The 20561-nt window shown below is 43.9% G+C and overlaps 3 protein-coding genes across 9 annotated transcripts; 1 reads left to right on the top strand and 2 right to left on the bottom strand.

The window, feature by feature from the left end:
• Positions 1-133: 133 nt before the first annotated feature.
• mcmbp (minichromosome maintenance complex binding protein) lies at positions 134-6393 on the bottom strand. The gene is made up of 16 exons (XM_010734557.3): positions 6197-6393; positions 5381-5472; positions 5155-5295; positions 5004-5045; positions 4823-4912; positions 4579-4711; positions 4246-4391; positions 3971-4068; positions 3721-3893; positions 2508-2631; positions 2297-2414; positions 2049-2214; positions 1753-1886; positions 867-1034; positions 590-678; positions 134-361 (listed from the first exon to the last, which is right to left on the bottom strand). Exons 1-16 carry the CDS (start codon positions 6255-6257, stop codon positions 235-237), a joined length of 1902 nt encoding a protein of 633 aa, XP_010732859.2. The 5' UTR covers positions 6258-6393; the 3' UTR covers positions 134-234.
• Positions 6394-6734: 341 nt separating this feature from the next.
• Positions 6735-14424, top strand: sec23ip (SEC23 interacting protein). 3 transcript variants are annotated; one of them, XM_027276019.1, is made up of 18 exons: positions 6735-6852; positions 7826-8331; positions 8498-8705; positions 8780-8973; positions 9133-9222; positions 9312-9432; positions 9806-9895; positions 9986-10127; positions 10669-10877; positions 10964-11055; positions 11198-11359; positions 11533-11628; positions 11714-11890; positions 11979-12134; positions 12511-12613; positions 13191-13373; positions 13451-13619; positions 13801-14424. In XM_027276019.1, the coding sequence occupies exons 2-18, from the start codon at positions 8032-8034 to the stop codon at positions 13880-13882; spliced, it is 2574 nt and encodes an 857-aa protein (XP_027131820.1). In that variant the 5' UTR covers positions 6735-6852; positions 7826-8031; the 3' UTR covers positions 13883-14424. The 3 variants fall into 3 exon arrangements, with proteins under 3 accessions (XP_027131820.1, XP_010732857.2, XP_010732858.2); XM_010734555.3 differs by lacking the exon at positions 6735-6852 and adding an exon at positions 6859-7014; XM_010734556.3 differs by lacking the exon at positions 6735-6852 and adding an exon at positions 6882-7014 and having other exon boundaries at positions 13457-13619.
• Positions 14171-20561, bottom strand: csgalnact2 (chondroitin sulfate N-acetylgalactosaminyltransferase 2). 5 transcript variants are annotated; one of them, XM_010734553.3, is made up of 8 exons: positions 20429-20561; positions 17369-18211; positions 17065-17281; positions 16792-16893; positions 16525-16703; positions 16334-16428; positions 15994-16075; positions 14171-15910 (listed from the first exon to the last, which is right to left on the bottom strand). In XM_010734553.3, exons 2-8 carry the CDS (start codon positions 18018-18020, stop codon positions 15618-15620), a joined length of 1620 nt encoding a protein of 539 aa, XP_010732855.2. In that variant the 5' UTR covers positions 18021-18211; positions 20429-20561; the 3' UTR covers positions 14171-15617. The 5 variants fall into 5 exon arrangements, with proteins under 5 accessions (XP_010732855.2, XP_019113613.2, XP_027131821.1 ...); XM_019258068.2 differs by lacking the exon at positions 20429-20561 and adding an exon at positions 18977-19368; XM_027276020.1 differs by lacking the exon at positions 20429-20561 and adding an exon at positions 18988-19368.

The following is a 20561-nucleotide window of genomic DNA, read 5'->3' as shown; positions in this document are numbered from 1 at the left end:
CACTGTCATGAACCCCAGAGCAGCCTGTGAAACGAAGGCTAAAGATACACACTGAGATGTTAATGTACATACAAACCACAACCCATTAGGAGAAATTGTATCTCTGTACAGTAGAAAAGTTGAACACGACATGTACTATTTATGGCATATGAAAAAGATCTTTATTACAAACTATTTTTTTTAGGTATCAAAAGGAAAAACAAAAATCCATCTCATCTCGTTCGTCTCTGGTGATCACGGCTCGTTGCCGTTCACACACTTGTGCTGCTCCATCCGGCTCCTCCGCAGCATGTCGATGTGTTTGGCTCTCAGCCAGCTGTCTCTGGACAGAGAGGTCTGTCCCAGGCTCAGAGACAGCAACCTGCACACAGAGTCTCAGTCAGCGACGTCCCACTTGTTTAAACACATCTCAGCTTGATTAAATTAACACTGCAAATACTGTGATGAGAATTTGGTTGCTGGCATGTTCAGTGTTGGTCATTATGACTTATTGTTGTGTTTATTTAACACTTTGCCTTTTTAAAGAGAGATGATGAAAGGAGAGGTGTGCCGAGGAAAAGAGCTTACATAAACCTAAATCACAGCTCACCTCGCCACGACGAGCATCCTGTGGAGGTCCTCGGCAGATACACTCTGGGGGTCGTCCTTCCTCATGTCTACAAAGTCCTCCTCAACTGACTGTGGAGGAAAAGCAGTTAACATACTCTAATGCTCGCAGATGAAAAAGACTTCTGATTAAACAAACGCGCACACACACTTGAATCATGCCAGGTTCATGAAGGAAGAGTTTACTGACGTAGCTTTTACATTTAACTCATTCATGTGTGTGCCACTGGGCTCAGACTGAAGATGGCCGCACGTCTCACCTTTGTCATTTCATCAGAGATGTTGTAGTCTAGCTGGCGAGCCATGCACAGGTAGATTCTGAACTTGTTCAGCTGTGACGAAGACTGCGGATGCATGTGGATGCTGCTGAGATACTCCTCCAGTTGGGGTGCGGTGACTTGAGACTGTAGGTGTATCTGACAGTCTGACTGCGGAGTTAAAGAGAAACAGAAATATTGACACTGACAGAACTTTGTACATACAGAATGCTTTTTTTTTTCTTTTTTTTCACTACAGGTGTTGCTATGCAGAAGTAGGCTCTGCCTGCTATGTGCATGGCTTGTTTGGCAAATTCTCAAAACTTCATGGCACGCCAGACAGGAGCAAAGCCTTGGCGGGCTGACCATGGAGCATCTGATCATCTTGTCCCTCCAGCTGCTCAACAGCCAATAGTTGTCCAGCATAAACACAGACATCTACTGCTGACTTCTAATCAACCCTGGTAGTTGTTTACAGTGAGCTGCCCTTCACTGGAGGCCTAATAGATGGCTGAGCCTGACGCCTCTCCCAGGATTGTTCCTGCGGCACACAGCTGCCGCCATGGCAACCCATTAGACCAACACACAGGAATAGCACACAGCGCATTCCTTGGGCTGTTCGCAACTGAGCGCGACTCGGACTAAAGCTGCCGGACGGAGGGGTTGCTGTGTCTGACCAATGGCAGCTGAGCTGACAGCGTGACGCTGGATGGAAACAACCTCCAGCGTCAGATACGGCACGGCCTCAGGAGAGGCGAAAGGAAACCTAACCCCCTCCCTGGACATGCTGGGGGCTGGGAGTGTGTGCGTATGTGTGGAGGGGGAACAGTAGTGAGTGGCGGTGAGTTTTCGCTCTGCGGTTGCACGCTTCATCCCTCTTTGTCCTCACCGGCAGGAGTGAGCGGCCTTCTGACACGATGAGCACGTTAATATTGCAGGGGAATTCCATCTGGTGGTAGTTAAAGTCATAATCAACCTTCTGCCACGAGATCAGGTTCCCAAGGGCCGTGACGTTGCGCACACCTACACAACAAAAACACAAACACACAGAAGGAGATCCTAACTGGTTAGTGTTTGCTCAGTCAAATCATATAGTATCAACAGTGTGTACAGGCCGTGGGAGGGGTATTAACATCTTAGTTTATGCTCTCAGTGTCGTCCCCTGGTGGTTTCTAGATGCCTCACCTGTTGTGTCCAGCTGTCCCTGCTCCAGCTGGGTCTCATCCAGGAAGAGGGAAGTGTTTCTGGCCAGCTGCAGGGCTCCACTCACTAGCCGATTTGCCACATAGTCCTTCTTAGGCACCAACCGCATCTGGTTCATGTTCTGGAGGCTCATGCCCAGATAATACGACTGCAGGGGGGGAAACAAAGTTTATATAAATAAACCTAGCAACACCGGTGTTTACTGTGTTGGGGTGTCAAAGCTCACTCACAGAAGGAACGAGCTGCTGAATGATCTGGTAGAAGCGTTCGGTGTACGAGGCGGCAGTAGGACAGCCACTCAGGTTCAAGGTGAACTTGCCCAGCGGGAGAACATCCCGTCTAGTGTACCTACAAGATAATCAACCAGGCAGTAAATTAGAAACAGCTCCTCTGGGTTTAGCATGCAGCCACACAAGGACTTCCAGGTTGACCTTCACGTACACGTTAGAAATGAGATGCAGAATGAGGTACTCAGCAGCCAGAGCGTCCCCAAGAAGGATGTGAGTGAAGTATGCGAGCAGCTCCGCCCTGACAGAGGCCATCTCACTCAGGCTCGAAGATAAAACTGAGGACAAAGGACAAAGAATTAAAAAAAAAAAAAAAAAAAAGTCCCTATGGCTACTGCAGGAATATGTGCCATGAAGGCTTCGTTCTCTGCTTTATTCCTCTTCTTGGAAAACACACAAACACAAATGAACTTGGAAATAATGGCTCCTTTTTCTCTGCTTCCGCACACAGCTGAAGGGCAACATAAAAATGTGAGTGGAGCTAAGGTTTATGTTGCCTTAGTGAACACATTGTATCAGCACTAAACTAAATGTGCCTGCATTATTATACATAAAGAGCTGAACAAGAAAAACACGTTCTTCTGTAAAAAGACAATTTGTTTTGTAGATAACTTCCAGCTATGACGTTATTTTTAGCTTGACCTGACAGGCTTGGCTACTGTTTATTGTGTAGCATCTACACAGTGTGATACCGCATGACAAAACGCGAAAACAGGGCGCTATGTATAGATTTTTTTTGACTATGTTGTCATTTTCTCACCTTTTAGTTCTGCTGGATTCATGAGGCATCATGTGTGAGCTCGAGGACAGGGACACTGAGGATCTGCAGCCCTTTATAGACACTGCAAACTTGTGTTTGTCCGTGTTTACCAAGAAGTCCACTGATAATATCATGTATCATTAAATATAATATCAGGAAGGCCTGTTATATTTTCTTTTCCGTTTGCAGAAATAGTTCAGTCGAAGGAGTTTTCGCCCACATTTGATTTTTCTTGACACATTTAAACATTAATTTGTTTTCTGAGCTGACAGGATCAGATTACTCACACACTCTTCCTCCCGTGGGATGAATACACACTTGAACGTGTGCAACAGGTGTCAAAAACAACCCGGCATCAGGTCTTACTTAGCAGCACGTTATGCTAATCAGGTGAATTGAGGCTCGGCTCATTTACATCCGTGTGAAAATTGTTGTGAAAATTTTGTGCCCTTGAATATAATTTGCAGATGGCATACTAAATATTACCCTACGCGTCTACTGACAGCGTGTTCAGCCAGGCTTGGGTTTGGACATCGCTTCAGCACCAGCATAGTGCAGAAGCCTTCTATTCAGTAACCAGCATTTATAGTCCACTTTTAGTCCTTACAGGCACTGTTGTCCTCCACGGTGGTGCAGGGCAGCAGGGGGTTGTTGTGTGGCAGAGGCCTGGCGTAGAGCATGTGTAAGCGAGGAACGAGCGAGGCCGGCGGGCTGTGCACTCTCTGCTCCTCTGCCGTCTCCATGCACTCTGTGGGGTCCTGAATGGATGAGGAGGTGTCTCTGTGTGGACATGGCAAGAATGAATACACGCAGATCATCACCACCGGAGGGAAATTCTGTCTTGAAATGTGTCTTACTTCTCGTCAGCCAAAGCACTGAGAGCAGGATTGACAGAGAGGATCCCGTAGACCTCCAGTAAGTCGTTCAGTTTGAAGCTCTCCCAGTCCTCGTACACCTGCCGACAAATTGCATCTTTTAGCTTCTGTTTTATAGTCTGGCTCATAATGGTGCTTTCATCTCTGATATCACCTCTCAGAACAAACATTTGATGTGAGACAAATCATACAGCAATAACATTGTTAGAAATCCCGGTTACAAGAAAAACGACAGCACTGTTAGCAACATAACACACCTTCACTAGGCAGGACGGGCCTTTCTCTCCCGGTAGGGGGAAGTTGAGGTCGAGATGGGAAGCAGATGCCGTTTGGTTGGAGGGAGCTTCGGTCTCCTGCCGCTTACAGTCACCATTACCGTGATGTTCTGTGGGGCTCTGAGGACCTGCAGCGAGAGGACGGAAAAAATCCACACTTGGATATGTGATGAAATTACAGACATGTAAAATATCTCTATGCGAAACAAGACTAAATATGACTCCTATCTACTGAAAGTAATAAAACACTGTGTGGGCAATGCTTCTGATTTGCATTCAGCTACACATTTGTACACCTTCATGAACACCTCATACCAGCATGTGGCTCTCTCTGCTTTTGCGGCTGTGTGTCCATGTCATCGTCGTCTTCCTCGTAGCTGCGCTTCTGTCTCGTCGGCGCATACGAAGTGGAAGGAACCACTCTCGCTTGGCTAGTGCTGGCATAGCTGTGCAACAGGATTAAGGAACACTAGGGAGCAGCATTTAAAACGCACGTTGGTTGCAAAGAAGGCATGATAGTTCAGCTGGGTATGACATAATCTAGACAAGATGAGGATATCTCTTTCACCCAGGGATTTTCTCCAGGAATTGGCACACAGTAGAAAGTCTGTCTCTCTGCAGTCACAGTATTGCTGGAGTTAAAATCCACCTGGAGTTAAACACACGTCACTATTAGCTAAGGAGAAGCTGAGTTGAGGTATTTATGGAGCCTGAGTGATTCACAGCAGAGGCGAACTTACCCCACACTCTGTCACATCTTTGTACTTCCCACAACGCAAAACCTGGGGACAGTCAGACAGGTGAAATAAGGCGATACTGTCACAACACACTATCAATTGCAATGAACACACATGCAAATATCTGCACAGGAGTGAAAGAGGAAGCGCTCACTTTAGCCTTTGTAGATGGGTCAACAGTCTCATACACTCCCATGAAGAACTCGGGATCGAACATGTCCTGGATGAAGCAACGAAACTTCACCAGGCTGTTGGGCTTCAGGTAGTGCAGAGGGACATCGTTCAAAGACGGGACCTGCACCAAAAAGAAAGTGGTTGTCATTTACTATTGTGCATATCTGCAGAATTTGTATGCTTAAAGGATCACAGGGCTACTTTACCCAGGTATGAGCGTCCTTCTCTTTCAGCTGATTCTTAAAGAATTCAACTGCTTTCGCCTCCCAGCCAGAATTTGGATTGTTCTGGGAAGCAGCTAAAATAACAACAAGAGCACACCTTTAAAGTATGAGTGTGATAAAACGGTTTATGATAAATGTATAAATAGGTGGATTCCTTGAAAACTTTATTCAGTTTTATAAAATAGATATTAGAAATGTTTAATTAATTTAAATTTAATTTAAATGATTTACCTCTTAAGTGAGATACCTTATTGATAACAGGACATAGCGTGCATCCTCAGGTACTTTAGACACTACTGCTTGACTAGTATACATGTTAAAAAACTAATGATCAGTCAGGTACCAGCTCTTTTCATGCATGTCTTGACAAAGAAATAAAACGTTTTAAGGACACAAATGCTACGTATATCTAGATCTGAACTAAGTGAGACTATTCAGAGAAGTTAGGTCAATTTCTAACAACTTGAACAGACTTAAGGACCCGTGAACGCATCATGTTGTTACATTTTCAGTGTGTCTGTGTGCACTGTGTGTGTTTCAGATCAAACTGAACTCACAGCCGGCACTTCTTCTCCAAACTTTATTAAAAGTCACGCTGCCGTGCACACAGGCTGCAACAGAGCGGTGTCGACAACAACAACCCACAGAAACCTTGTTATTCGCCATTTCTCAGGCACAGGCAAAGGCAGCACGCTCATCACATGTATGTTAGCATTGTGCTTAGCCCTCCAGCTAACTAGCCTCGGCTCACGCGTTAACATTAGCTGTCAGGGAGTGAAGTTCCGGTGTATCTCTTACCAAACATCCCTTCAACGACACCGAGGGGGCAGTTAATCCAGTCATGTGTGGAAGGCATCATTGGCCAGTGACAGTGAACCTCTGACAGATATAAAATGTAGCAAAGTCAACTCTCTGTGGTGAAAACACTGTTTTGTTAACTTTCGCACACACACACACACGGGATAGCAGAAGTGAGGGCGGGAAATTTGCGTCACCGGTAGCGGAGCGTGGTGCGTTTGTTTTGAGTGCAGAGACCAACCGGAGCGCAGCACTAAGCACACCGGCTGAATTATTTCTGTACTTCTTCATACTGGGCGTTTTTTTTTTAATGTGATATGAGGGAGGTGGTGTAGTAAAAAGAAAAACATTTTATCTTTATTTTAAGTTTATTATCCATTTAAAAAACAGCGTGTTCGTGTTTAGGCTCATTAGAAACATAACACATCACACAGTAGATGCGCTGTGCGGCCTGTAGGTGGCAGTACTGACCCGGACTGTTTGTTTTCCTGCCACCAACGAGCTGCAGTCTGTTGAACCTGCGCGGCTTCAGTAGATCTACAAACGATGTGTCACGCCTTCGTGTGTTTGCTCAGCCGCTGCTGATGCTTTAGAGATCTGCGAAGTCAGAGGCAAAGCTGAGTGGAGGACTGAGCGTGTGCTGCCTGCCTGCTCCGGTAGTGGCTACGTGTAATTCTAGGGGAAAATGGCAGATAGGAAAAATAACAATGTTCCCAACAGCAGTGCAAATTTGCTCTTCAGCGGTGCTCCGGAGTTTAATTTCAATTTGCCTTTCATGCCAGTGAGTCAGGCCACTGGTCCGGCGGTGTTATCCGGAGGTGAGACGAAACAGCGACAGTAGAAATGTCTGAACATTGTCTGTGTCCTCAGGAGGCTAAGCTAGCGAGCTAACCCAGTCCCTGCTGCTGTCAGCTGTTATTTAGTGTCAGAGACACAGAAAGAGAAAGAGACTGTGTGTCTGCGCTGACAGCCGTCTGTCACACAGGTTAGACTGAGAGACAGGGATGTGTTTAGGTCAGACTGTCACCTGTGTGATGTGTTGTTACGTGTAGAGGATGTACAGGTGTCAGGGAGGAAAATCTCAAAATATGTCACGTGAGGTCTCAAAGTTGGCCACATCTTTAACAAAGTCAACAAATTGAAGTCTGTTTTAAAGCTCTACTGCTGTGATGAACTGTGTTTTAGTGTAACCTGGGTGGTCTTTTAAAATGGAGCATCCTCAATCTCAGGACTTTGTTGTGATGAGCAGTGACATACATTAATAAAGAGCTGAAATAACTGGCTGATTAATTAATACATTCATAGAAAAAGCACAAAAAACTGCTTATTATAATTGTTAAATCAAGTGTCAAGGACTCTGGTTTCCCCCCCTTAAGGATTTGTTGCTTCTCTTGGTTTCATATCATTGTAGATGGAATATCTTTATATATATTTGGATTGTACACTTTTGGTCAGACAAAACAAAACATTTGAAGATGTCACAATGCACTCTGGTAAATTTTATAGGGTATTTTCTCATTTTTTCCATGCCTACTTCCCCTGTTGTGTTTAAATGTGTCTCCTGCAGAGTCACAAATAAATATGCCCCGTGTTCAAACTTCAATGTTTTGCTCTGTTGTGATCCATCAGATGATTCCACTGACGTTGGAGAAGAAGACAGCTTTCTAGGGCAGATCTCTGGGAATGGACCAGCCCCCTCTACTTTCAACTACTTCTCCAGTCCCGTAACCACCAGCGACCCGTTTGCATCCATCTGCCAGTCGCCATGCCCACCGCCAGCCCTCTCAGTACCCCAGACGACAGCAGGCCTGGTTTCTGTTCCCAGCAGTATCAGCATGGCTCCCGTGCCTCCTCCAGGCTCACAAATGAACCCTGCTCCTCCAGCGTTTGGCAACGCAGTGTACCAGAGCCCAATGGGGCGTCACACTCCTCCCCCCACCACAATGACACCACCACCTCCCCAGATGCAGCCACAGAGTCATAACCCGTACCGACACACCCCCATTAGCAGCAGAGCCAGTCCTTATATTCCAGCTCCGGAAGTCCTGCCGCCAACACACACGCCGCAGCAGAACCCGTACTCTCTTGGCTCTCCGCCACAGACATTCCCGCTGTCAGGACCCACATACACTAAGGTAGATTATAAGATAATCAGTGACTGTGTCCAATTTGTTTGTCATACATACTTAATTAAGTCATTAAGTTACTGAAGTGACTGTTAATAGCACCAGCTACATGACTCAGATGCAATCAGTTAATGAAGAGGACTTTATAATCAGGATCTTTTCCTTCTCTCCTCAGCCTCCTCCCACACAAATTCAAGCCCCTCCACCTCAAGCCAGCACCGCTGGAGCAATAGTTCCTGCTAATCCCATGATGCCGTACAACTACAATGTCTATGAACCTGTTCAGCCTCACTGGTTTTACTGCAAGCAAGTGGAATCAAAGAGCATGTGGCTTCCTTTCAGTATCATTGACTCTCTTCAGCTAGAGGAGACGTATAACTCAGGTAAGACGACACACTGCGCCCGTACAGAACGTCATGAAACCGCGAGCTGTTTATAACACTTTTTGTTCTTCCAGTTCAACCAGACCCAGAAAATGTGATTGTACGAACAGACGGAGGGCGCTACGACGTGCAGCTCTACGACCGCATACGGACTTCTGTCTACTGGGAGGAGGAACCTACAGAAGTCCGGCGCTGCTCTTGGTTCTACAAAGGGGACACGGATAGTCGCTTTATTCCTTACTCTGAGGAGTTTAGTGACAAGCTGGAGGTTTGTCTCACTACTATGTTTACCCAGAAATAGATGTTCTAATAAAATGTGTCACACTGCTTCTTCCAGTCAAACAAATCTATTTTTCATCCATTCTCCCTCGACTCTAATGTGCAGTTTATGTGTTGTAAATCACTGTTTCTGTGTCTTTAACTTCAGGGAGAGTATAAGAAAGCTGTCTCAACCAACCAGTGGCACCGTAGACTGGAGTTCCCATCGGGGGAGACCATTGTCATGCACAATCCAAAGGTGAACCATTGCCTGATTAGTGTTAAGTGGTGTTCCTGTTGGGATTAATCCCATTAGTTTGACTTAATGTGTTCTGTCTGCCTCTGTAGGTGATTGTGCAGTTTCAGCCCTCCTCCATCCCAGACGAGTGGGGCACGACTCAGGACGGGCAGACCAGGCCCAGAGTGGTGAAGAGAGGCATTGATGATGACCATGACGAAGTTCCTGATGGTAGTCAATTTCCTCTGTACACAAGTTAATTAAATCTTAAGTGTAGAGACGTATGGGGGGAAAAAACAACAACAACTCAGCTTGTTGTTTCAGACCCACTTTGTAAAGTCCATTGATCCACACAGAGAGCTCGGATAGTATTTTTAGGACACTATAAAGTGAGACGAGTCATTTTAAAAGACATTAGAGGGAGTGCCAGCCACCATAATCCGTTTTATGAGGGTAAATAAAGTCAAATTTAACTCTACGATTAAATGTAATGGAGCTGAACACAATTCAGGTTTTATGTGCACATTACCATGTAAAGAATAATGTAGGTAATAACTGACTGTAGATCAGTTAGTAAACTAAAATCCCACACATCCTTTTCCAGGTGAGCTCGCTAAGGTGGATCATCTCGTGTTCATGGTTCATGGAATCGGTCCCGTGTGTGACCTGAGGTTTAGAAGCATGGTCGAGTGTGGTGAGTACTGTGCGATACATGCCAGTATTAGTGCAGATTCAATGGTGATGTTATACATGAAATAAACTGTAAGAATCCTTGCGCTTTCAGTCGACGACTTCCGCAGTGTGTCACTGAAGCTGCTGCACAGTCACTTTAAGAAACCGCTGGACGAGCACGCCATCAGCAGGGTGGAGTTCCTGCCTGTCCAGTGGCACACGGCTCTACATGGAGATGCGACAGGGGTAGACAGGTGAGGCATTCAAAAGTGCAAACAGTACAAAAGAATTGTGTGTCTCACTATTTCTGACTTTCCTGTGGTGTCTGTGGTACTCAGCCCCAAGTGCATTTATTCCTAATAAACATGTAACTCTTTAAATACATAAAATATAGTTTCAGTTTCAGTAATTGGCTGCTGTAATTTTTACTTACCGCGACAAGAGGAAGTAGTGCACTTGTGGGGGATTTTAAGCTGCGGTTTAATATTTATTTGGTGCTCTAGTGACTTTATTTCCGGAGCAGGATGGTGTCTGTGGTTTGACTCGAAATAAAATACAGTGTGTGTGTTTATGGGAGTGATGCAAGAAAGTGGTTCACTGAGGGTTTTTTAAATAGTTTTTGGACAACAATGGAGCTCTGTGGCACAGAGGAATAAGATACTCTATATCAGGCTTTGGATACACAGACAATACATGTCAGAAGATGAATCTATTGTTAGTTTTGGTATTTCCTAAAAAGAAAACTATAGAATGTCACCAGACTTAAATTAATCACAGACATGTTTCTCTTTGTAGGAGGATAAAGAAGATCACCCTGCCCAGTACTGGACGTTTACGTCACTTTACAAATGAGACTTTGTTAGATGTGCTTTTCTACAACAGTCCCACCTACTGCCAGACCATTATGGACACAGTTGCCCAAGAGATTAATAGACTTTATGCCCTGTTCAAGAAGAGGAACCCAGACTACAGAGGAGGCATATCAGTGTCCGGACACAGCTTAGGTAATAAACCAGTCAGTTAGCTTCTACACCATGGGCTTTGTTTGCCCACTTTTTCACCAAGACTGTTTCTCCTTTTGTACCTGCAGGTTCCCTGATTCTCTTTGACCTGTTGTCAAATCAGAAGAATCCTGCAGCAGCCACACCAGTCATACCTACCGCTAATGAAGACACCAAACAGGTTAACGGTTCATTCACTTGCTTAAACACATGCAGTAACAAGTCATCTATTATCCTGCCCCGTCATTAAAAAAAACATTTTGCAAACCAAACACAAAAATAATGTTGCAATACATAATTGTAAATTCTGCCTCTGTCATCAGGTGACCGCCGCCGTCACACAGGCAGTCACTCCTCCAGCTGTGGAAGAGGAGCCCAAAGAAGACGGGGAAGAGTTTGAGGATCTTTCTGCTGTGCTGGAACATCTGGGCCTGTCTGAGTACAAGAGTACCTTCGATGAGGAGAGGATTGACATAGAATCTTTTGTAAGAATAATACTTATTATAAATGTCACCTAAAATCAGTCCAGGGGGAGTTTGTGGGCTACAAAAAGGCCAACAATGTAAAACCTATAAACACTGCTTTACTCAACAAATAGTATCATAGCCTATTTTATAGTATAGTGGTGGCTGCTTCACTTTGTTTCTTTTTCTTTCAGCTTATGTGCACAATCGAAGACCTGAAAGAAATGGGAATCCCACTGGGTCCTCGGAAAAAGATCGCCAAGTTTGTCAAAGAAAGAGTGAATAAGCAGGTATGTTTATCTACCGAGTGGCTGTGAGGCTTGCAGGACCAACACTCAATGCCTCTTTGTGTCTCTGTTGGTTTCATGTACGCAGGCTGCACGTCAGGCGGCGCAGGAGAAGAAAGCGGAGGTCAAAGAGGTCAGTCAGGTTGCAGCGCCTCCACCGGCAGTTGAAGCTCCTCCTGATTCCTGCGTGAAGAAGCTTCCTGTCGGCAACACTGTCTCCTCCGTCCACGTCAACTACAATTACTTTGAAGTTGGGACTGGACAGGTAAGCATGACTAAGGGATGATATTGCAGCTGTTTTGAATTGGACTTGATATAATAACTAATAAGAATCTCATTGCCTTGCTCTTCAGGTGTCGGTGATCTACCACACTCTGGACTTTGAGCCAGTGAATTTCTTTGCCCTGGGTTCTCCGATCGGCATGTTCCTGACAGTTCGAGGACTGGAAAAAATTGAAGAGAGCTACCAGCTGCCCACGTGCAAAGGATTCTTCAATATTTACCATCCGGTAGGCGGCTCTACAAAATCTGTACATCCTGAAGGAAGTACTGCTGATTAAAGGCATAGTTAAAGTGGGGTACTTATGTATAGTCTTTATTATTTGCTTACTTGCTTTGTAGCATTCCATTTATTGTATTTTTTTATCTGCACAGATTATTGGAGTGTGCAAAGGTATTTCATTCAGCCAGCTATAACTTTTAAAATAGTCTTTTTCACATGTTTAGTAAACCTAGTAATTTCCCCTTAACCCTACGTGCCCACACGAGTTACTGTGCATGAAAACACAAACATAGTCGCTAAAAGTATAATCAAAGTGTGATGAAAGCGGAGTCCCTTTATGTGTTACTATGTGATGGCTTTAGCAGTGATTCATTTCCTTTCAGTTGGATCCAGTGGCGTACAGGATTGAGCCCATGATATTACCAGACTTGGAGCTGAAGCCAGTTTTGATCCCACATCACAAAGGGAGGAAGAGGCTCCACCTCGGTACGACGCTCGCTGATCATTTTCTCATAAATATCTGCTTTCATCACCCCAAATACCCCGACCACTGTTGTCATTGTTCATTTTGATTAGTAGTAACAAGGCTACAATTATGTCATGAGTTAACACTAAATGCCAACACAGTTACATGTCTTCATAAGAGCCTCGACTGAGTTGTTGGTCTAGCAGCAGGCATGCTGTGTCCTCGCTTCAGGACTCTCTGCCTCTCATGGGTGGAGTGCCCTAATTTGTGTGGTGGCAAAATACAAAGACTCTGTTCTCACATGGAACTCGCTGTGGTGAAAGAAAATAGTAGCAAAACAGGCAGAGCAAACATTTTTCACTTGGTTTTGCATTTTTGCAAAAATGTAAGCTGACGGTCAGAAAAAAATTTTTTAGACTGAAATTTTCAACATGGACAGTTAGTCTTTTGTTGTTGTCTCATTTTGACAGCCAGTCAAGTAATAAAAATTGTCAATATTTCTCTGCATAGATGCAGAGATGCATGTTGTGATGCCAGCCATTAGCGTGGCTGCTTTTTCATGCAGACAGATTACTGATGGGTGTCTTTGTGTTACAGAGCTGAAGGAGAGTCTCACCAGGATGGGCTCCGACCTGAAGCACGGTTTTATCAGCTCCCTTAAGACCGCTTGGCAGACACTCAATGAGTTCGCTCGCGCCCACACCGCGTCCGCCCAGCTTCAGGCTGAGCTGGCCATCGTAGCCAATCAGATCGAAGAGCAGGAGAAGCAGGCACAGGAGGGTGAGTTTCTTAAATCAACTTTTTAAATCAAGTCATTTCTGTATTGTGTGAGACTCATTAACTTTTTTTCTGGTTAGTTACAGAGCATAAGATCCCGGAGAGCCTGGAGATACAGAAGGAAGAGGAGCCTCAGGTGAAGATTGGGATGCTGAACGGAGGGAATCGCATCGACTACGTCCTGCAGGAGAAGCCCATCGAGAGCTTCAACGAGTACCTGTTTGCCCTCCAGAGTCATCTCTGCTACTGGTACAGAGAACATCACTACACTCATGATTTTAAATTTAAGAATTTGTTCATTTTATTCTTTACACCTCTACTTTTCCCATTGATAAAGGCCCAAGCTCTGGTTAGCAAATAAAGTTATATCCTTAAAAGTATATAAAGTATATATAATGTTTTTTATATAAACACTTGTTTTGTTTTGTAGGGAGTCTGAAGACACAGCTCTGCTTCTTCTCAAAGAGATCTACAAGTCCATGGGGATCCATCCAGAACAGCTCACACATTAAATACAATGAAGTACCTGAGATCAAAATACGCCGTCTGAAACCTTCCCATTGCTTTTATTTCATGTCAGCTCTCCTGGATTTTGATCTTTTTCTTTTACTTTCTATTCATGTAGTTTACTGTATGCAGATGAATAATACAATTGTATTATGCCATTTGTCTTAAATTAAGAAACATACGATTATAAGAAATGATACATTTGATATTACATTTTTATAGTATAAATTATAGAGCTGGCCACGTTTACTGAACATACATGTTGTCATTAAATCAAATGCTAACACCAGAAGTGAGTGCAGCCTTCTGTAAGTTTTATTTCATGGCCAAAATGTCAAAATAAATCATTTCTTTGCACAGGATCTTTCTGATTGAACTGTTGTGTACCGCTGAGAGGAAGACATGTAACATTTCTCCTGCAGGATGACTATCTACAAAAAGCTGTAATACTTGCAAAAACATTGAATAAAAATAATTACAGTACATGATGAGATGCAAGAATAACCTGCTTTCATTCTGAGAAAAAAAAATAAAAAAGCATGTCCCACCTGCTCTGTGTGCGGTTTGACCGCTGTACTCATTAACGTAACACTTTCAGCTGTAACATCCTCTCTCATTATGAGATGGAATAAAATTATCCGGCCTACAGCTGTTCACATGACACATCTTCAAAACAAATCTCTTCATGTCACTTAAAGCATGTAGGCACGCATGACAAAAGTATTCAACTCACATGTATGAAACAGAAACATTAGAAAAATATTTACAAGAGTGACTGTAACATTCAATCTCAGTCCAGTATTAGAAACAATAGTGCTGTGAGTGATTCTCACCGGGTGTCAATGACAGATCTGTTATTTAAACAATTATTACTGGTCCACATAGACCTGATATCATAACACTGCATGCTATAAGCACATCTTTGCTCCTGGCTCTTTAACTATTTATTCAACATGCTTCTGTTAAACTGATCACGTAAAAGATGCCACCAGCAAAGAAAGATGGTGACTGTCAGTCACATAACACACAAAAAAAAGGTCCCTTTTTAAAAACCACATTCGGAAACAACCTATAAACATAATACGAAAAGAATGGTATGGCTCCATACATGACCGCAGATATACTAGAAAATGTTTGATTCTCAACTTGCAGACAACTGGGAATTAGTAGAAACGTACTGGTTCTTGTGGGGTCGACTTCTTTTCAGCTTCCATTTTAAGAAAGTGCAACTTCTTATTCTTCTCTTTGTCACCAGTAAATGAGTAGTTGTATAATTTGAGCATGTAACTGCTTTTTTTCTATTAAAAAGCCATTGTAAATGTTGACAGCTGGTTGTGTTTCATACCTGTTTGGAATGCAGAAATCAGAAACTGGTTGCAGGTAGGATGGCTTAATGAGATGTTATGTGTCCCCAGATATTAACAACATGCTTACTGAATTGATTTTAACTCGTCAACCTAAACCTAAAGAGATATATTAGTTGTTTCACATGTGCAAGTTTTCCATCAGCAGATTATGGATTATAAATTTGATCGTTTATTCATGTTTGATACTGCTGTAGCTGTTCAGTAAGACTTGTACTGTGTTGTGAAGTTTCACATTGATCAAAGTTCATTTTTGTACATTCATTTGTCTACAGCTGTGCGGTGAAATGCAGAAGGACCCATGTAAACATGTCTTTGCTGTAGTGTGTCAATAATGTCAGCACCTTGCAGTCTTGTCACGTTGGAAAGACGTCGTTCACTCCTCTGTTTTGCTCTGAGTCTTGAAGGCCTGCTTGCGTAGGTGAGCCTCGATCTCCTCACGGAAAACCAACATGCCCAGGTGAGAGTGGGAGGCCTCGTTCATGGCTTTGGACTGGATGCACATGCGGTACTGCTCCGGCGTCAGCTCATCTGCACACTGCTTCTCGTGCCACAGGTGGAAAAGACTGGACACGGGCGTCCGAGTCACTATCAGGTCACTCCGGAGATACTTTCTGTATAAGTGGACGTCTTCTACCCCCCAGCCTTTGACTTCGAGATCGAAACCACCTGGAGGAATAGAATAAAATTGCACATTGTCAGTCAGTGGTGTGTTTATTAGTATATTATCATATGAAGTAATCTGCACTTACCAATATTTAGGAAATCAGAGCGATACTGACACGTCATTCCAAAGCCAAAATCTCTCCAGAACCCAGCATCTTTTTTGTGAATCTATTTGAAAAGAGATTTTTTTTTAATCACAATAAACAAGGAAACACCCAAATGTCACATAAATACATTAGTAGGGTCCACTTCCACTACTGTTCCCAGTTCAGATTGATGCTGAACTTTTTGTGAAAAAACTAGTTTTTCCAAGCAGATGTTTTTGATGTCTTAAAATATGCCTGAGCCTATGAACTTTAAACAGTATGAGTGCAAAGGGGGATTTAACTCTATTCTTAGAACTAAATGTGAACTCTCAGTCCTTACCAGTTGGAGTTCAATAGGTGGAGCCAGCTCCAAATTTCCATAGACTATGGCAGGATTGTACAGACTGAACACCACTGGATAGAAGACTTTTTTGTCTACAAAAAGAAAAATCAAGTACAATTTATTATATTTGTGACATCAGTAAACAGAAGCTCAATAATGAAGCTGAGCGATAACGTGTAAAAACCCACTTGGAGCACTGTGGAGACGACAGGTGTTGAGGAACTCCAGGTTAAAATGGATGTCAACATCACAAAAAAACATTAAGACGTCGCCTTTCGTCCACGTGTGAGCTCCAATATCCAGGCCCCGACCTCGAGAAAACTCCTCGTTCACTGGGATCAGAGTGTAATTGGAGAAGCTCTCCTCCCTGAAAAACAACAAAAACGCAGAAGAATGAAAACTCACATGACACGTTACCATCAAAACAAGCAAGCAATGCCAGTGAATGGACGGACCTTGACATTTTTTCCAAAGATGACTTCACCTCTGGTAGGCCATCCTGCCCAAAATAAACCACTGTGAGATGTACTCGTCTGTCCTGCTGTATGCACACCTCCCTAAAAAAACATATATTATGTTATATCAGATTAGTTCAAAGGACATTAAGCTTGTATCTTATTGCGTAACAATGCTGAATACCGGGCAAACATTGTCTGCTTGATGCACGCTAGAAGTGAACATGCTGAATCATGTCTGATAGACAGCAACAGTTTCGGCTTCATTCTCACCTGAAGTTGTGTAAGAACTGTGAGAATGTTTCTACTCTGCCCGCCAGCGGCACAATGATGTTAATAATCATTCCTGATGTTTCTACAGATGTGCTCCTGACTTTCATTAAGGGGCCGAAAGGCCTGAAGAGCGTGACGTGACGGAAGCTGCTGGAATCCTCTTTAGCAAAGAACAGCTCGTAAAGTGTCCCTTTGTCCCGCTCCGTCCTGTACAGTCCTGGGAAACGAAAAGAATTTGAGAAACACTCTCAAATCAGATACAGACATCATTCATTAGTCTGCTGTCAGGCAGTGTAGATCTTACCTTCGGAAAAGTGACCCTCTGTGTAGGTCTGCCTCTGCATCGGCATGTCTTCCTCCACGCCATCTTCCTCGTCTGGGTTGTTGATGATGTCCAGCGCAGCCTCGATGACCTCCACCAGCTCGTCCCTGCGGTCTTTGCGGACAGGTTTTTCCTCCGGGTGCCGCGTCAGCCCCATTTCCAGCTGGTACACCTTGGACGAGGTGAAACTCTCAAAGGGAACCAAAGCGTACTCACTGGGAAGGCGGGCCCCCGTGTTCACCTCCGCCTTGTCGATTTGAGAGTGGAGGTACTCCAGCAGATCTCCCGGCTCTTGGTCTTTCGTCTCGGTCAGGCCCTGCACCCCAGGCAGCTCCTTTTTGTCCTGCAGGAGCTTCAGCTTCTCGCTCATTTCCTGCAGCTCCTGCTTGAGCTGGGCTATCTGGCGTTTGAGACTGGCAGCGCGGTTTAGGTGGCGCTCCTCCTGTTCCTGCAGCAGTGCCTGGTAGTACTCCTTCCCGTAGTTCTCCCCTGCTATGCCGGGCAGGGCCAGGCTGATGTCTGCTGGAGGGGTACACTCCAGGAGGTATGCAAACAGCAGTAGCACCAGCAGCAGGAAGAGGCCAAGGAAGAGCCAGCGGACCCGGCCCTGGAGCGGCAACCCCCGCCTGGGCATCGCGCTCACATACAAGCTATAGCTGGCAAGTCTGCATTCCCTTTCCCGTCTGATCACATTACTTACAATATGCTTCTGCACGCCATCTTAAAGATTTGATTATGTCATTTCACTGTGGACGTCTTCTTTTTTGGCTCAAACCTGCCAATGTCTTTATACATTTGTCCTGGATAAATCCATGCGATGATCATCTGGGGAAAATGAAAAAAATAATGTGTTACTATACTTGAAAACTTCAGATTTAAACACACATGAGCAGCTATACAATACACTGTAAATGTGACATGGGGACAAAACACTATAAGATAGATATAATAATAATAATAATAATAATAATAATAATAATAATAACAATAATAACAATAATAACAACAACAACAATAATAACAACAGCCACAGTATTCCTGATTATTTTGTCACAAATAGATCTCACACAAAGCCAGCACACAGTCACACAATAACACTTGATAATACAATATTGTGTTACCATTCAAGCAACCTTACTAAATACATCAACCTGCCAGTAACAAATCAATTCAGTGGGTGAATAAAACATTTTTCTGTCCAGATTCTACCGAGATTTTAGCGACATTTTGAATTATTAATTCAAACCTGGAGAAACAGAGAGCTGGCTTCACCTGGAGAGCTAGCACACGACAGCTAAAGCTTAGCTCCCAGCTAAACAACAGCACAGAGGAAAACTGGTGGGCGAGCTCCACGGCAAGCTGCTGCAACACACACTTCCGGTTAAACAGATCCCCTTTCAAAATAAAAGCGCTCTACAGAACACCTACACAATAAAGTGTGGATTCAAAATAGAAACCTTGTGAGATTAAAGTAGAAAGACAAAATATTTTAATAGGCACAGTGTTTCAAGGACTATCTCACACAAAGCCAGCCAGTCTTTTTTCCAGGCAGGAAACCCTCAGTATGCAGCCTTTAACACTTTATCTTACCCGCCACATACCACGCACGATTGTGTCTTGAAGGTCACCACGCCGTCAAACCTACAGCTCCACCCCTCAGCGCACAGAGAAATGCTGTTTTCCTCCACCTCGCCTCACAGGTGTAAATCAGTTTCAAAGCAGCTGTAATGAAAACCAGCAGGTTGTCCAAAGGGTGGGAGCTGGAAACCACGGCTCTGATGTTTGAAGACGACTACGGTGTTATAAAAGTGTTTCTTCACAGCTTGACGGGAAAGAAAGAGGCATTTTCCAAACACTTCCTTGTCTTGCTCAAAGTGCACAGCTCTGTTTTTCTAGCCTTTTGTTTCCTTCTTGAAAATGAGTTTCACACCCGCCTCACACTGTGCAACACAGCAGTTTAACGCCAACACGACTTTAGACATTTCAAAATCCTAACTGATCATGGGGCCATTGTGCTGATTAAGTCTGAAGGTCAACGAGTCGAGAAAAGGAGGAATCAATTTAACTATGCTCTGTGAACTCATGTGACAATTATGTACGCATAATTTAACAGAGCTCCTTCACAGCTTCCAGAAAGGAAGTTCAGGTTTACATGTTGTGCATGTTTGTCCCACAGAGACACAAACAGAGACAGACATGAAGCGTACACAAGTTCGGTTCTCTCAATTCATTAATGAGAGAAACATAAGCACAGCATGCATCAGGTCTGTAGTCTGCTCAAGCCACAGCTACCTGACAAATGTTAGTAAAATATGGAAAAATAACTCACTCACCAGCCAAAAAACAAAAACAAAAACAAAAACATGACACTGGTAAAATAACATACAGACAGTTGTGGGTTGTCACGGATCACTTGTAGGATCTGCTCACTTGACACACAGCTTGGTTTGTGTCTAACAGTCACATGAAACTGCTGCGAGTCACGACTTTGACAACAGATAACAGACGTTCAGACCATTTCCTACATTTATCTTGGACATGGATGAAGATAAAAGTGTCACGCTGATATGAACTCAAAGATTACACATGCATACATCATCAGGGGCTCATAACCTGCAGTGAATTTACTAAATTGTTACTTTAAAATTGGACTATTTAAGTGGGTGGGTCACATCTCTCAACATGTCATTAAAATGATGATTTGGTTACTCTTGTGGTTCAATGGGATCAGATGACCGGTCTGTCTCCGTGTCCAACTTCACAGTGAGCTGTAATTGAAGTTTGGCTTTCAGTTTTTGTCATACACATATTTTGGTGACTGTGCTGTACGTTGTTGTGCGCTGCTCTATAAATGTGACATCTGTTTAAACCTCTGTTAAGTGAGATTATCATGGACACTTACTTTGAAAACTCCAGACCGGATATCGACACGGTTCTGTAGCTAGCTTGGCGATATTCGGAGATTCAATAGGCTTTCAGATTATTTTAAATCTGTTACAGAGTCTGCTAGGCACGGATAACAGTCTAAAACCAGTTACTCACCTGTTCCCGTCTTTGTCCATGTCTGTCTGTGCTCACAGCCGCTGGTCTGGTCTGAAGTCAGCGGCAGCAGCGAGCCTGTGGACCAAAATGCCACGGAGCAAAGAGAAAAGAGTGGGTCGTAGTCTACTTCCGG

The sequence above is a fragment of the Larimichthys crocea genome, unplaced genomic scaffold (genome assembly GCF_000972845.2).
Source record: "Larimichthys crocea isolate SSNF unplaced genomic scaffold, L_crocea_2.0 scaffold271, whole genome shotgun sequence".
In the NCBI taxonomy this organism is placed as follows: domain Eukaryota; kingdom Metazoa; phylum Chordata; class Actinopteri; family Sciaenidae; genus Larimichthys; species Larimichthys crocea.
The sequence above is the reverse complement of the archived record's forward strand: the minus strand, read 5'-3'. Positions and strand labels throughout refer to the sequence as shown.